Here is a 16416-nt window from a genome sequence, read left to right on the forward strand (position 1 = left end):
AACAACGTCTGTCCACGTGGATCTCTGACTGCATTAGATCCTCTTACCATATTCAAAATATTCAACCGCCCGAAGGCTTTAGAACTCATTCCACTCGAGCTATGTCGACATCCTTTGCCTTCCGACATAACGTACCCATTTCTGACATCTGTAGAGCGGCTACATGGTCATCTGAACACACGTTTGCCAAGCACTATGCTATCACGCAAGGTACCATGGCAGACACCATAGTAGGCCATACAGTACTCTCTACAGTACTCACTGCCGCATCTAAGTCCCACCGACCATAGTGGGAACACATTCACCTAAGGTGGAGCACCCACAGGGACAGCACTGGAAGAAGAAGAGTTACTCACCTTGCAGTAACTGAAGTTCTTTGAGATGTGTGTCCCTGTGGGTGCTCCACTCCCCTCTACTTTGGAGTACTAGCATAATCGCTCCACGGTAAAGAAGGAACTGGGCGGGGTGCGGGACGCAGGCACTCAGAAAGATTCCAACAAAACGGGAGATACCAACTGAGCGCCTGCGTCCCGACCAGGCATTGCTACTGAAAATCTCCGCTCAACGGCGCCAGGATGCACTGACACCTAGAGTGTCACACAGGGACACACATCTCAAAGAACTTCAGTTACTGCAAGGTGAGTAACTTCCCCTTACCGCTCTGCTGGGGTACAGACCAAAGCTTAGTGCTTTCAGGACTTTTGTTATATTTATTTATGTATTATCAGAGACAAATCTCTGACCTTTGCCATGTCCCCTCCCCTCGGGGCGGGGGGGCAATACATCCTGCTGTTCCCCACCCTTCTCAGGAGAGGGGAGGGAAGCGCCCCATGAACGGGTCTCCTCCCCTGGCCTTCTAGGGAGCGGAAGATAAGGGTCCTGTCTGAGTGGGTCCTTTAGCACAGCCAGAGGGCTCAGCAGGGAGCAGTCTGAGCCAAACCGCGGCTCCCTGGATGTTGGGCCCCCCCTTCAATGAGCTGTGGTGGAGTCTGACTGGTGCCTTTTCCTGCCAAAGCAGCCAGCCTGCAACTCCTTCCCTGCGGGGAAGGGGAGCAGCCCAGGAGGAGGTGGGGCTTCCAGGAAAGGCTGATGGGGCCGCCCAGCCGGCTCCTTTGCACTGCGACTTCCAGGCTGCCTGACTGGGCTGAGCACTCCCCCAGCAGGCCCGGAGATCCACCAGTCTGTGGGGCCCTCTGCTGTGCCCAGCAGGAATCTGCGGCTAGGCAGGGATCAAGAGAAGGGTTTCTTTCATGTGCATTTAATTTTGTTTCCCTGGATGTGTAACTGCTAGTCTGAACAGTGTTAGGGGCCATCTCTGTGCGGCCCACCCCGCCAGGCCGGGGGCAGCCGTCCGGGCCTTTCGGACAGGCTGGCATCTTTTTGGGTTAACAGAACTGAACAGATTTAGCACGGTGGCAGCGGTATTTAGTGTTCAGCCGCAGAGCGAGGCAGAAGATGGGTCCCCCCCACCCATAAAATTTTTATTTTTTTTTTTGGTTGAAAAAAACTGAAAAACCACCAAAACTGCCCCCAAAATGAAATATATTCAGCTGGAACTGCCAAAACAGAGACATTTTTTCGGTTTTTTAGGGTTTTCAATTTGCCAACAAACCATCACATGGCTGGGAGAAAAGCAGACCCTGCAAAGAAGTTTGTTTAAGTCAAAAATCCAAACTTCCATAAAAAAAAAAAAAATCGATCGAAAATTTTTGGCCAGCCCCACCCAGCAGGTCATCACTTGGCAGCTTCCAGGGACAGACCGAGTCAAGGGTCAAATACCCAAGTAGCACCAGCTGACTGTATTTTTACTTCCCAGCCAGCCAGTTAAAGTGGCTGAGAAATTTTCTCCCTGGTTTCTATCAGACTTCATTCCTAAAGGATCATTGAGAGCCATTTCCATTCGCCGGTCCCTTCACAAGAGACTTCTAATGAGTTAACAAGGGAGAACAAAACAGCCTGTTTGCTACAGCTGAGATCTGCGATCTGTCTAAGTAAGAAATTGGCTTTCTTGGCAAGGCGTTGAAAGGAACACAGTGCCATTAGTACCAGTGTATAGTCAATGTGTTGATTATAAGAGCTGGCGTTTCCAGCAGTGTTAGTTGAACAGCATCAAAAGCATTTGGCCCCCCACGTATTATTGACTGACTGACGTGGTGGGAAAGAGGAGAGTGGAAAACGTGGAACCAGGACCCAAGATGCAGCAGGTAGCGAAGACGTTCAAGCTCCAGGAGGCTATCTGAGCAATATTTGTTATCAGGAGCCTGGCGCAGATGGTTCCCAGGGATATGGATACCTCTTTTCCAATGCTTTCAATGTTCCAGCCGTACCTGCCTGATCTGTAACATCTGTATTGTAGATAGTGTAGCTAGAGATATCAGGGAGAAAGCTAGAGCAAGCTAGGAACACTGAGTGTGCGCGAGAGATTTTAATAAAGATGCGACATGCTCCAGGACGGCGGCTAGTGCTGCTCTGTGCCTGGTGCTTTGAGAGTGATTCAGGAAGGGGCAGCCCCAGAGGTAAGGCACAGACAAACTCAGGAGGGGCTGGAGTGTGCCAGGCAGAGAGCGAGATCTTAGCGGAAAATTAGAGAGAAGCAAAATGTGGGTGCCCCCCTCTCTCTGGCATGCTCTGTTCGGGAGCAGCGCTGATCTCTCTAAGAAGGGAGATGGAAGTTGTAGTCACCGCCAGCAGGCAGATCTGAGGCAGATTCACTGAACACGGGAGGCCAAGACTCAGTGGGTAGCAAGGTGCACTCGGCTGCAGGAAGGCCAGGAACAACCTCACATCGTAGGGCTACCAGTTCTGCAGCGATGATGCAGTTTTCCTGCTCAGGGGTGTATGCCTGCCACATTCCCACCAAGCAGGAGGGATGGACACATAGCCCTGTCTTGTTTCCAAGGGGAAGGTGAGAATCCCCTCCCCCTAGCTGGGCGTGACCCTGTGTCTCAAGCCCAGTTTTACAGAGGCACTGGGTGGTCCCTAAGCCAGGGTCCTGGTTGGGTGGGGCCTGCGGCCGGAGTGAGGGAGCTCCCTTGCTCAGAAGCTAAGCAGGGTTCTTTAGCCCTGCACTGGCAGAAAGGCTGGCTCATGAACTGCCTGGTTTGCATCACTGGTTGTGCCAATCTGTGGCTAGTAAATGCTTTACAAAACATTCAGTATTTACTATGGGCCAGGAGCGCCCAGCAGAGCCCAGCCAGAGACCCTCTTTGCACTGCAGCACAAGCTCATTCAGCCCACAAAAAGGTCTTTTTGCCTCTGACTCCACAACTGCTCAGCTGCCTGCTGGCATCTCTGTGACCAGACAGCACCTGGTCCCAAGAACTGTCCACTGGAGCGACCAGGTTGCAAAACAGCAACAGGATGTGCAAACACTTTTGGGCTGCTCCTAACAAAAGGCCAGTTGTAGCTCTGTAGACAAGGCCCTGGGGAATCCCTCAGTGAACCAGATCCCCGAGGGACTCAGCCTGTGAAACTGCAGAATGGAGACCAGTGATTGCTAGGCACACGGGCCATGCCTCCTGGAGGGGCCAGAATCAGCATAAATCCTGTACAACATACCCAGGCACGGGTGCACTGCTGGACAGATGGGAGCACTCCCTGCCACCCCCCCCCCCACCCCAGTCACTAATCCTTGTGCACCGGTGAGGGGCTATTCACGCTGGCTTTGTAAGGGAGAGGGCTCCTTTGCAGGAACGCATTTGCTTAGAGAGCCAGCAATTGACTGCAGCGCATCTCAGCTAAGTGTGAAACCCGGTCAGGGCATCAGGCCTGCAGAGTGTGTGTTTGTGTGAGACAGAGAGATCTGCATAGTCCCATCTGCATGCAGCCCCACTCCCACATGTTCAAGGCTGCCCCACTCGGGACTAACAAGGGGTTGCAGAAGAGCCCTTTAGAATTAAGCCGCTAGAAAAGCAATGGGTCAAGTTCACCCCTGTTGTAAACTCCTTCGCTCTTAGGGGCATTACCCTGGGATGAATTTGACCCCATGGTTTAGTGTAAATATGGGCACCTCGCACAATGCAAAGCAGCCCTCAGAAAAGGGGCCGGAGCCACTGCACACTTTAACTAACGGGCTCGGGGGTCAAGTATGGAGTAATCGGGGAGAGCAGATTAATAACTGACTTATGCAGTGTGAGTGATTCCTCCAGCCACTTTGCGAAGGCGCCCAGTTAAATTTACAGCATGGGCCTTTAGTTAAATGGCAAACCACCTCATTGCCAGGAGCCCCGTGGCGTGCCTGACTGACCCACCCGCCGCCAGCAAAGCGCTCCTTGGAGATTTTCAACCCTGCTCTGCGCCAGCTCCCCATGGGGACGGCCGTCCCCCCCACCCCCTTTCATTTTCCATTCGTGCAGCAAACACTTGCTCTGCAAGCCAAATGGCAGCTGCACGTCCATGGGCAGGCGAATTGTTTATGGAAGGAAAAGCCCTTGCTCATGGCTCTGAGAGGGTGAAAACTAACACGTCCTTCGCTGCTGGCTAAGGTGGGGACTGCCGCTGTGCTGCTTACTCTGGCAGACGGCCTATGGAGTTTAATGAGGGTGTGATCACACATTTCCCCCCCCCCCACCCCGATACACGTACCAGGACGAAGCTTACCTCCCTGCTGCTGCATCTGCGGTGTAGGGGCTAGGAACCACAGAACTGCAGTAGCACCATTCAGACTGGGAGGAAAGTGGGGTTCTGCAGCCCCAGCACCTTGCAGAGCTGTTAGCTATTCAGGGGGGGGGCCCATCCACCATCCCTGGGCCATCAGGGTAGGAGGGTGGGGGACGTGGCCAGGGCTTATGATGGTTACACTGGCCATTTCCACCTCCCTGCAGGTGTGTCCAAGAGCCTGCTAAAATTTTGCCCATCCCACCTTAGCTCCCCTCAGGCTGCCCCCTGGCCAGCCCATGAGCCCCCGACACCCTCTTCCTCCACTGCGACCTGGCACATGGGGTTGCAGCACCACTCAGATTTTGCCGGGCCAAACAGTTGTCCTGGGTGCCTCCCTCCCCCCAGCCAAGGCGGCTCTGCGGCCGCTGCCCTGGGCCCAGGCTGTTGGACACCCAGGGGAGGCTGACACCACGTCCCAGCTCAGAGCCACGTCACACCATCGCCGTGCTGGGGGTGCGGCCCAAAGGGCATCACTAGCTCGGAGAGTCTAACTCGCTTGTGTTTCCAGGCTGCCAAGCCTGTGGCCAGGAATGGGCGGTTGGCAGCCTTGCCCCAGAAAGAACAGCGCTATGCACAGGAGCTGCTCTTTATGCAGCACGGCTCCCCTGGGGCACCCTCCTGTCAGGCAGCTGTGTCCCCCCCACATCCTGGGGGGGGGGTTCGCTTCCCCCGCCCCCCTGAGGATCAGTCTTTGCTGCTGCAGCTTGGCCTTGCCCCACTGACAACTGGAGAACAGACCCAGCTCATTGCCGAGCTGGGCGCCTACTTCTGCCAAACACGCCCTGGGTGTTACAGGGCACGTCCCAGCTCCTCTCTGAGCCTCTGCTCCATCACCTGTAAAAGGAGGATACTGCTGCATGGAGGTGTGGTGAGGGTTAATTCATTGGGGGGGGGAGGATCATGCCCCCCCCCCCCCCAGCTGTGTGGAGCAAATCCTTGGTGCACAATCTCCCCCCCCACCCATGGATGGGGAACGCAGTTACCAGCCCCTGGACCCTGTAGCAATCCCTCCACTGGTCCCAGGAGCTGTGAGGGGCAGGATTGAGGGGGGGCTACATGTTGTTCATCCTCCCGCCTCCCCCCCAGCCAGTGGAGGTTACAGCCTCTGGGCTGCAGTGTCTTTTCTGGGGAGGGGGAGCTGTGGCTAGCAGGAGTCGGCAGCAGCTGTCCCCATTAGGGTGGTCCTGCTGAGGCACGGAGCGGTTGGTGGTGCTAGGGGTACACGGCGTCATCTCTGGCGTCCCCCTGGGAGCTGCTGGGTTTGGGGCTATCCCCTGCAGCCTTTTCTGCAGGAGGCAGAGCCCCCGGCCCCATGGAACGGACAGGGAGGAATGAGGTGATCAGTTCTTCATGGCAGCGTCTCCTCCTGGGCTCCTTCCCATGAGTTTGCCAGCAGAATGGGGATCTCCTGCTTGTAATAATCAACCACCTGGAGCTCACTGCATGGAAGGCACAGAAGAAAAATACAAGGTATTACTCGAATAAATCACTTCCACGCTCCCTCTGAGTCACTTCTCTGGACTCTCTCCCAAGCCCGCAGCCCTTTGTGGGTAGGTGACGATCAGCCTCATCCTCCTTCTGATGGTCAAACTGAGACAATGAGAGATTAGCCCATGAGCTCCCAAGCTCTACTGACGTTTCTCAACACTTGTTCCGTGGCTAGCGGCGTTGCCAACTCTCACCCTTGAACTATCATCAGGCTCATGCTGTGATGTTCTACTGAGCGCCCCAGCTCCTGGAGCAAAAGGGGTATGAAATAATCTCCATAGCGTGTGTGTGTGTGTGTACACATGTGCTAAAGCACGTTTCACACCCTTGGGGTTGCAGAGAAGAGCTTGAAAATGTGAAGAATGCAAGCTGCCGGTGCTAGTCAGGCAAGCAAGAAGCAGCATCCTCCTTGTTTATAAAAACCCTGCATGATTTTAAAGGCAAGTTGACAGTTTTTGGAGGCCTGGCTCCTGATTTTTGAACCCTTGGGGCTGGTAATACTGAGACTGGGCCTCCAGGGGAGTAAATCCAGTGCTTCTGGGGAGTGCTACATGCACACAAAAAAGAGGCTTGTCTAGGAGAAGTTAATCTGCCTCTTCTTGTAATTTATGCAGTTTATCTGTTCGATGGATCACAGCCCGTAGGCCTCTGCAAACCCGCTGCCCTCTAACACCATGACAAAGGCATCACCTTACACCTTGGATCTGGACCTCTGCTTCTGCAGCCCTTACTTATGGGAACAGTCCCCCTGACTTTAGCAGGAGTCTAAACCAAATTTACACTGGAGCAATTCTTAGATTCCGAAGTCAGAAGGGACCACTGTGATCATCTAGTCAGACCTCCTCTACAGCCCAGGCTAGAGAACTTCCCAAAATAATCCCTAGAGCAAAGCTTTTAGAAAAACCTCCAAGCTTGATTTAACAATTGCCTGTGATGGAGAATCCAGCATGATCTTTGGCTAATTCGTCCCAATGGTTAATTATTCTCACCATTAAAAATGTACCCTTGATTTCCAGATTAGATTCAGCATTTTCAAAATATACATAGAAGAGAAGCTCTCTGTTTATCTTCAAAGCTGAGTGTCAGGCCAAGCTTTGCAATTATTTTAACTGCTTGGAAGTTGGAAAAAATACAGAAAAACCAACAGCTAGAGATCTTTCTTGTGGAGGGTGGGGATGCAGAAGACAGGGTTTATAGAAGGGCAGGATGGCCTAGTGGACTCAGATTAACAGACCAGAGGTTCCTGAGTTCTAATCCTGGCTCTGCTATTCACTTCTTTTGTCTCCTTGGAAAAGTGGATACTGATTTGTGCCTCAGTTTCCCCATTTGCATATGGGATTTCTGCTAACTTTCTGCACCTACCTCACAAGGGATAGTTAGTTAAACATTGGTGCAATGTTTTGGCATTCATAAGCCCTAAAGCCCAGATTCTCAAAGGTATTTAGGCACCTAAATAATGAAATCAATGAGAGCTAGGTACCTCAATACCTTCATCTGGGCCTCAATTGCAACCACAGGATTTTTACATAAATATAATAAAACTTTTCTACAAAACTAAATAGCTGTTTTTCTTCATTCCTTTGAGCCACAATGCTGGCCTTAAAAAAAAAAAAAAAAAAAAAAAAGGAAAACTGGATGTCACCCCCCCAATCCAAACAAAGAAACCAATAAAAAGACTACACACCCCAGTGTTACAAAACCTTGTATTAATCATCTCCCTTCACTTTCAATATAATGTTGATATGAAATATAGCCATGATTCCTAGTTACATGGGAGGAAATGAGTAATAAATACATTGTAGCAAGTTTAAATCACAAGGGTGTTTCACTGGTAACAACATTTGAAAACTGTACACTTGCAAAGAACAGCATCTTCAAACATTAGTATTTCTTTATATCGGGAAGCTTTTACATGTAACAAACATGCTATTTCCATATATGACAAATTTAAAAAATATGCATTTGCTTGGCAACATTAACTAGGCAAAAATATTTCTTTGTGCACTAACTTTATACAGAAAAAACAGGTCTAAATGCATGCATGTACAATACGGAGCTGCCAGAAGATGGCATGCAACAAAAGAAAGTTCAAAGCTTTTTAAAGTAAGCTTACATTATGCATAAATACATAAGGGTTATATATTAATAAGGGAGGAAGTATTCTGTTTAACATTATTAACATTCCTGTTTTCTTCCTATTCCTCCCAGAGGAATACACATTCACCTTTAGGTAAAGATAAAGGAATACAAAAAATAAAACTCACTTTGCAAACTCTGATGACTTGTATAAAATCAACTTTAGTGTTATCATAACTGTGTGCAAATTATACTTCTGCAGGATCTACTTTTCATCAGGCACATTCAGAAAGCCTAAAATGGGTCATGTTTCTGCACCCCAAGAGAGAGAAAGTTGACAATAGAAATATTTTTAAGTGCTGACTAAAATCTGAGCTCTGGTTCTCAGTCCTATGTTCTTACATGTGTGGAACAGGGTCTGCATGATACTCGTTCTGCACCGTGTGCATGTCACAGATCTAGCTGAACAAAGCAACAGTTCTGTGAAGGCTTGTTGGTGACAGGGGAAAAAATCCCGCACTTCCACCATCTGAGAAAAACAGGCTGATCCCCAGCTCAGGTACCTGCATTACTACTTAGACAAAGATCTTGTCCATGAAAGGGTTAGCTCATGGCACCTCAAAGGAAAAGCAGGGTTTCCTCAGTGTCATGAATACTTACTTGTCCCTTACCAGGAAGGTGGGAGGAAAGGGGCAGCTTAGCCCTAATTTGGGACAATTAAAAGGCTGTGTCCACTGCAAAAATGAGCCGTGTTTGACAACAGGGTGACACTCTCAACAGGCAAATGCTTGTGTCTGGCTGCAGAGGTCAAAGTGAGCCCCGTTGAGCACTCGTGCAACACATCTTATTCCAGCTCCTATTCAGCGAAGCATGTGCTTAACTTTAAACCAATGCGTAAGTCCGTGGAACTTAAGCACTTAACAGATGTGCTTTCCGAGGAGGGGTGCCCTGTGGTGAAACTGCCAGGGGCCTGGCACACTTCGCTACCAGCGCCGGACTCTGCTGATCCTGTCCAGCTCAGCAGGGCAATCTGATGGGTGGGGCAGCCAAGCTTGACCCGGGGGCAAAGGAGGTTCATTTCTGCAGTGTGAACACAGCCAAGGACACTTGGATATAGGGAATTGGTTAGCTACTCATTGCAGACAGCATCACCAAGCAGACAAAAGCTATTTTGTTTTTCTTGTCGGCCGTCATTCAGAAGTGAAACCCGAAGCAGCGAAAACCCATCAGCAGCGTTTCATTCCTTGTATGTCTCAGCCCCTTGTGTGTGTCTGCCCCCTACTGTTAATAACTGTAAGAAACCGCTACGGATAAAAGCACCAATAAAACCTCATACATGATAATAGTGTAGCAAACTACTGTCACTGGCAGAGATGCTTGCAGAGATACCACGAACACACTGCTTTAGTTAGAAAACAGAAAAAAAAACATTTATATGTAGTGAAATATTTGTTACTCTGAGATTTGAAATAATTTGATACGTGCTTATTATAAAACAGTTGCATTTGGGGTAAATACAAAAACGAAAGGCACTGCCGCTTTATTACTAAATATTTGACTTCACAGCCTTATGCATGCAACTGGTTTTTATAAATAAATTTATTTTACTTTAGAATTTGATTTTTAAATTGAGCTCTACACCTGCACTCAACACAGGCCTCAAAACGGAGCTGGGAGGGAATTCCAAAATTTAACCAAAGCTACTTTTTAATTAAAACAAAAAACAGCCAAACACAACAAAGTCTATCATTAACCTATACACTCCCAATGGAAAATAAGCTTTTTTTAAAAAAAGAAAAGAAAAATTGAATTATGTGGTTGTTAATAACAGACATTATCATGGTTACCAGCCATAGCAAGTTAATAAGTAATATATCCAAAATAATATATCTAATAATCAGATAACCTCTGTTTCTATATTCAGCAAAGGAATAAATAGAATTTCAGATTTGTAAATACTTTGTCTTCCTTTCAAAAGATTCATGCTAAGGTGATTGTGTTCACAATTCATTTTCTGAAGCTGCACATTGTATATAGCTAAGAATGCTCAAGATGCAACTCAGATTTGAATACCTTCTCATTTCCTATCCAAGTTGTGTAATCCTGCAGTTCATTATCCTCTTCATTAACTTTGTTTTAAGCTCCTTCTAACACATTCCAAAGTCTCCTCGTATTGTCTTCCCTCATTACTCCACCGAATCATGCTCAGTTACATTGTATCATGCATTCTGGTAAACAGGAAACCAAGAAATATCAACTTTATGTCAATCAGCATGAAAAATCACATTTTGGCACTTTTTGTTTTTATAAAGTTAAGTAAAAATGCTGCATCTAAATTGGATTTACAAACCTTATTGTACATGTAAGAACACCTCTTTGAAGCTGCGGTTTAGCCCTTAGTCCCCCCTTTTAAAATAGTCACGTTGAATGTTTGGCACTGAAAATATTTGCTTCTTTGAGCAATTCCATAACTACTTTCAGATAATGTCAACCACCCAAACGACAGACCTGATTTCTAAAGTCTTGTACAGAGTCCCATAGCCACGGTATGCATCAATGTTACTTTTCTTTATATAAAAAAAGAAAAACTGTACGCACCAAATAATTTCTTACTTACACCAGGGTGAATCTGGAGTAACACCACTAAAGCTAATGGAGCTGCACGGGGGTAAAACTGGTGTAAGAAAAAAAAGAAAGGACCAGGCCCTCTGTGTGTCAAGCAAGCAACGGGAATTCAATAACCATGTGTTACTGAAATGTTAGGTGAAGATTCTGCTCTCATTTGGGTGTAAAACTGGACTTAACCCACTATATTCAATGGAACAACTATGGATGTAGGCTGGTATGAATGAGACTTGATTCTGGCTCAGATCTCAGTTTAAACACTTGCTGGTTCAAAGGTATATCAGATTCACGTATGAAATGAACCAGGGCCCCCTTAACTCAGTTATAAAAAGCAATGTGTTATAGCTACAGTTCTGGGATGACAGCAGCACAGATAGATGTGCATCCAAACGACTGGCTCTTAAATCTTTAATCCACCCCCATGTTGACCTTCCTTCCCTTACACGTAATGTCCAGTTTAGCCTGTGCTATTACTCTACAGCCACATGCATGTTCATTATCTGTCAGGACCAAGAAAAAGGCAGCAGTGTTTGTGAGCCAGTATAAACACTGAACAGAGAGTACTCACTATTCAGACTGAGAGCTGCAGTCCAGCACTGCTTCCATTTTGCTGCTCTCCCGCATGGTCCCTTAGCACAGGAAGCTCATGCTTTCCCCTTTAATCCTTCTCTACCTCCTCACATCCTCTTGTTACCTCCCAGGGCAAGAAAAGGCCCAGCCCCCCCACCCCCTGTAATTTAGCTGGCAAACTGTAGCTAGTTCTGAAAATGATCCTGTCAGTCTGGGATGTAGTGGCAGGTCTGTAAACGCCACGATGCAGCATCTTTTAGGTATTCACATACACAAGACAAGAAACAAGAAACTGATCCCACTTGCTCTCCACGCCCAATCACGTATAGTCCTGCCTACTGCACAACATCCCTCGTTCCCTTCTCTGATGCCCTCCATCCCAGCTGAGAAGATGAAAACCCAAGGCCTGCCCCTAGACCGCATAGCTCGGTTGCTATGTAAAATGCAAACCTGCTGCTATTAACAGAAGTAAAACAAAAAAATCCTTTACAACAGGAATATGAGACAAAAGCCTATCTGACATTTTTACACATTTATGTACCCTTTATATCTGCCCTTACGTAAACAATACACAAATTGAAATTTAGTTGTTTTAAATTTGGTTGAAAGGACATTTGGTTGTTGTTGGTTTTTATTTTTCTTTTTGACTGCACTGCCGCTCCAGTAGATGTTTGAGCTCCAGTGAAATACAAGAGTTGTAAACTCTGAACAATAAGTTACCCCCTTGCTTTTTGGTCACACGTGTGATATTTGTTAATTTCCTCCTTCAGAAACAGGGTTTGCCTCTGGTACTCTCCGTCCTCCCCAGCTGGAGATTAACACCTCATTTACCAGCACTTTTCCTTTCCCCCACACTTTTCCTCTAGAGAGGGTGTAATAAATGACAAAACAAAGTCCAATTCTAATGATATGTTCACAAAGACAATCTACACATTCACAAAATTAAAATATGAGAGAGAGAGAGAGAGAGAGAGAGAGAGAGAGAGAATGCAAAATCTCTTTGAGAATCCTGTGCAAGTCTGGAGACTGTTGCCACTGGACCCGCAGCAGTCATTCTCACGGCCAGCGCTGTCACCGTTACACATTCATCTTCTATATCGTAGAGGTTCGGTCAACGCCATCTGAAAGATTTAAGTCATAATCAGAAGTAGCCACATGTCACTTTAAATTGCATTGCCTCAACACTACCATCATGGGCATGTTACACATACCCAATTTAAATAAACACAGCAGATTGGCCTGAATCCAGTGGGGAGATCCGAATGTGGGTGAAATTCAGATCTGGATCCAAACTTGGTGGCTCAGGTCCACCTACCTACCTTCCATATCTGTGTGCCAGTCAGCAGGCACTGCCATGCCCTCACTAGTTGTGAGTATCATTTCTATGCTGGCATGCAGGAGGGGCTCAAATGTATCTTTACAATCTGCTCTGAGTAAGGGTCGTGTGCAGTTCTGCTGCTCCACGGGCAGCCAAGGGAATGCAGCATGGCTCAGAGTCACCATGCATGCCCTGGTTCCTCCTGTGCTCCAGGAAGGAAGTAATCTGCTTCCGGTCTATTGCCCCTTTCTTGTCCCTGTTTGCCCACTTCCCCACCCCCATCCTGTGTGGGTCAGGGAACAGTGGCCATGCAGACCTGTGCAGTGACCTACAATGCAGAGGGCCCATGCAAATACTTTATAGCCCCTGGCTCCATCTACCAGAATACAGCAAAAGAGACGGTCTTGCCCTAAATTAATAGGCAAGAGTAGGAGGTGCACATCTCTGTTATCCTCTCAGATTTTGCCCTGTGCACTCTGAACAGGCCAAACTCCCCTTTATGTCAGCGTGAGTGGGACTGCAGGATCGGACCCTGTTCCAGGAAGCGTTTGGAAATGCAGTCCTGCCCCGAGGAATGGCAGCTGCTGGGTGGATTTCTTCCCATGGCCTGGGGTTTATTTTGCTTTTAAAATGAAACAAAATAGGACAAGCAAGTGAAAGGAACAATTAGAAACAGAGGCCAGTAATGTCACAGAGGAAGCTTTCATGCCGTGCCCGAGGCACTGAGTGCTCTCAACTCCATCTCATTTCAATGGAAGCCAAGGGTGCTCCCCGAACAAGTCACAGGGGCCAGGACTGAGGCGTCTGGTGCTAAATTCCCCTCAGATCATTTCTGGCCTCCTCTATTTCTATAGATTCCTGACAGCCTCCTGGTAATGTACTGTTCCCAATTCTTTTCACACGGGGCCCTGTCCCATGACAGCCCAGGAGTCAGGATATCTGGGGACACAGTGGTTGGGGATGAGGGGTTGGAGCAGAAAACTCCTCAGACAGGTGTGATGTCTCAGCAAGGCCTTAATGAGCCAACTGACCAGTCAGAAAGCGCTGAGAGGTGTGCGTGGGCTTATCATGCCTGCTCCCGCCAATGAAATCCACAGTGCCTATGACGCTCCATGCACAGCTCTCTACAAGGGGATGAAGTACGGAGAGAGAGAACAACAGTGAAAAGCCTGGGTGAGGATTAACGCTGCAGAAGGGTTTTAAACCAGACACAAGTTATGACAAATGCATTCGGGGTGCAAGCTTTTTACACAGATTCACTGTCTTTGAACACGTATTCGTTGATGCGGCTCCCCTGTGCTCAGTTGTTGCTTGTGAACGCATTAGGGTGGCTTTTAGAAACACAACAGCAGGCTTCGGGCTCCGGAGAGTCTTTCTCGGAGATAAAAATATTGCATTTCCAACCCTACCTGGAATTATGGATGTAGGCCAAAGATGGGCATGATCTGAAACATCAGATCTACCTGCCACCGCACCCCCCAAACTTGGGGGCAGTGTGGATCCAAAGCCAGTGGCTGGCTCATCTCTAGGATGGGCTGAACCAAAACCTGGATCCAAACACCTGCCAGGCTCTGGGAAGTTCAGATGCAGATTACAGCACTGTTCCTGGCCCCTTCCTAGAGTAGGCACAGTAAGAGATGGATAGTCCAGCTCGGAGGTGCCCCTGTTCTGGGAGAAAGGCGTGAGCGGTACGCTGTGGGGTGGTTCCTGCCGCAGCACTTTACCCAGTGCTGCCCAGAGTGTCAGAGATGATGCCCAGGGATGCAAGGCGACCGAGAACGATGGCACTGGGAGAGCTCCCCGGGAGACCCCGTTGAACACGGAGAAGGGAATCAGGTGCTGCGAATGGCAGAGGTGATCATCCCAGAAAAGCGGCAGCTCCCCTCTTCCCACCTCGCCCCGTCTTCCCACATAATGCAGCCCATTTAGTGCGTGAGCGAGACTGAGGAAATACCTAGGAGGGCTGCCGTAATGATCCGACTTCTAAGAGACACAGCAGCAGCGGGTGTCAAGACACTGGTTGTTTTGTTACAAAGCTAGAGCTATGCAGAAGGGCAGCAGCCCTTCATACCACAGCCCACCACATTACGGACTCTGGCAATTGCCAAGTGAGCTATTCCTCACGCAGGGCCCGGCACACGGTGCTCCCTGTTCCCCTGCTCAGCTCACCATGGAAATCGCTTCACACACACGCTTCAGTTCCTCCCGCTGGAACGTTAAGGCTAAAAACAAGCAGGTTTGTTAAGCTCTGATTTGTTTGTTGATCGAAAGCTATTTCTAGCACTGTTCGTGTAGAGAGGTCTGGGCCAAGGCAATGCGGGTCCAAGCCCCAACTGGCCTGGCCCCTCCCAGTCTGAGCATCTGCCTCTCTCCCCACAACATGCTGCCAGGCAGGGGCTGCCAACAGGATGTTCTCTCCCCTCAAGACTCTGGGATTGGATCCCTGCTCCCCCCTGCCATCGGCCACAGATTTCTAGGCATGCTGCACAAACTCTTTGTTTGACAGGGTTGGGGGAGTGGTTTGAAGGATTACTTTGCTGCAGTGATCGATTGGCTGACTTGGTTCATTCTGATGGTTTTTTTGTAGCTGGGTGGCTGTGGTTTGGGAGAGTCACGGCCAGTTCATTGCTAAGGGCACCTGGAGTGTTGCGCGGGGACGTTTCAGCTTGTTATCTAAATCGAAATAAAACAACTCACAAACCCTGTGTGTGCTGTGATGCAGTCAGATCTTCCTCTGGTTTCCACCAGGCCCTGGCCCAGCTGAGACGTCCATCTTTCTTCTAAGCCATTGGTTCTGGTATCTGCTCCACCCATCCACCTCCACCCCATTTGTCTGTTTGGTCCATCGACTGTGTCCTGTCTGTCATTTACACTGTGAGCTCGGTGGGACAGTGCCTCTTGTCTTTGCTATTTATGGTGTCTAGCACAACAGGGCCCTGATCCCTGAATGGGGTTCGTAGGCGTTACCGTGATACACAGTAACAACAGTAATGGTCAGGGTTTTCTCAGTGGAGATCATGGGCCTTGCTTTCTCCAGAGCTCAGCCTGAGCCAGAATCCTTAAGGGCCTGTGGAAGATGCATCTATTTAGGGTTAAATTGCCACAGTCGACCACATCAGACAGCTAATGCAGCTCTCCTGGCAATCAGCTCCTGGCAGCCGATCCCTGAGGAGAATTCTCCCTTCTACTGGAAAACTGACAGCTATTAGTCTGTAGGGCACCCAGACACGACGGTGATGGGCATTTTTAGAAAGGCACAGGCTAAAAGAACCATAACTGTATTCAGATTTACACTGGATTTAGCGGCACTAGGATGGAAAGGCCTTTTGGGAAGCCCAAGTTTCACTTACCTGCTTCTCCCCGCCATGTTGGCAGGCTCTTGCAGTGATACAGAAACAGCGTGCTCAGGCCAGATGCCCAAATCCATACACAGGGCCGGCTCCTCAGCTGTGTAAATCAGCCTGCATCTATTGACTTCCATGCCAGTTTACACCAGCTGAGGGTCTGGCCCTTAGAGTCTAATCCTGCTGTCATTTTAGTCCATATACCAAAGCTCCCACCACATATCCTTAACAATAGTCTCCTGAATTTCAGGGGCGCTCAGCACTGACAGTTCCCATTAGCTTCAAGAGGGAGCTGCCGGCACTCAGAATTGTTGAAAGGTTCTCTCATCTTGGTGC

General features: G+C 48.7%; 1 protein-coding gene across 9 annotated transcripts in view; it reads right to left on the reverse strand.

Annotated features, from left to right (window-relative positions):
• Window positions 1-7836: 7836 nt before the first annotated feature.
• SAMD4A (sterile alpha motif domain containing 4A) overlaps window positions 7837-16416 on the reverse strand; it is a 208895-nt gene continuing 200315 nt past the window's right edge. For 6 of the 9 annotated variants that reach the window (XM_075129980.1, XM_048854154.2, XM_048854155.2 and 3 more), the window contains 2 exons: window positions 13768-13860; window positions 7837-12539 (listed from right to left, as the gene is read on the reverse strand). In XM_075129980.1, coding sequence (XP_074986081.1) covers window positions 12511-12539; window positions 13768-13860 — 122 coding nt within the window. In that variant the 3' untranslated portion in view covers window positions 7837-12510. The remainder of the gene's footprint in view (window positions 12540-13767; window positions 13861-16416) is intronic. The other 3 variants (XM_075129981.1, XM_075129984.1, XM_075129982.1) reach the window with 1 other exon arrangement.

Source organism: Caretta caretta, chromosome 6, assembly GCF_965140235.1.
Source record: "Caretta caretta isolate rCarCar2 chromosome 6, rCarCar1.hap1, whole genome shotgun sequence".
Taxonomy (NCBI): Eukaryota; Metazoa; Chordata; order Testudines; family Cheloniidae; genus Caretta; species Caretta caretta.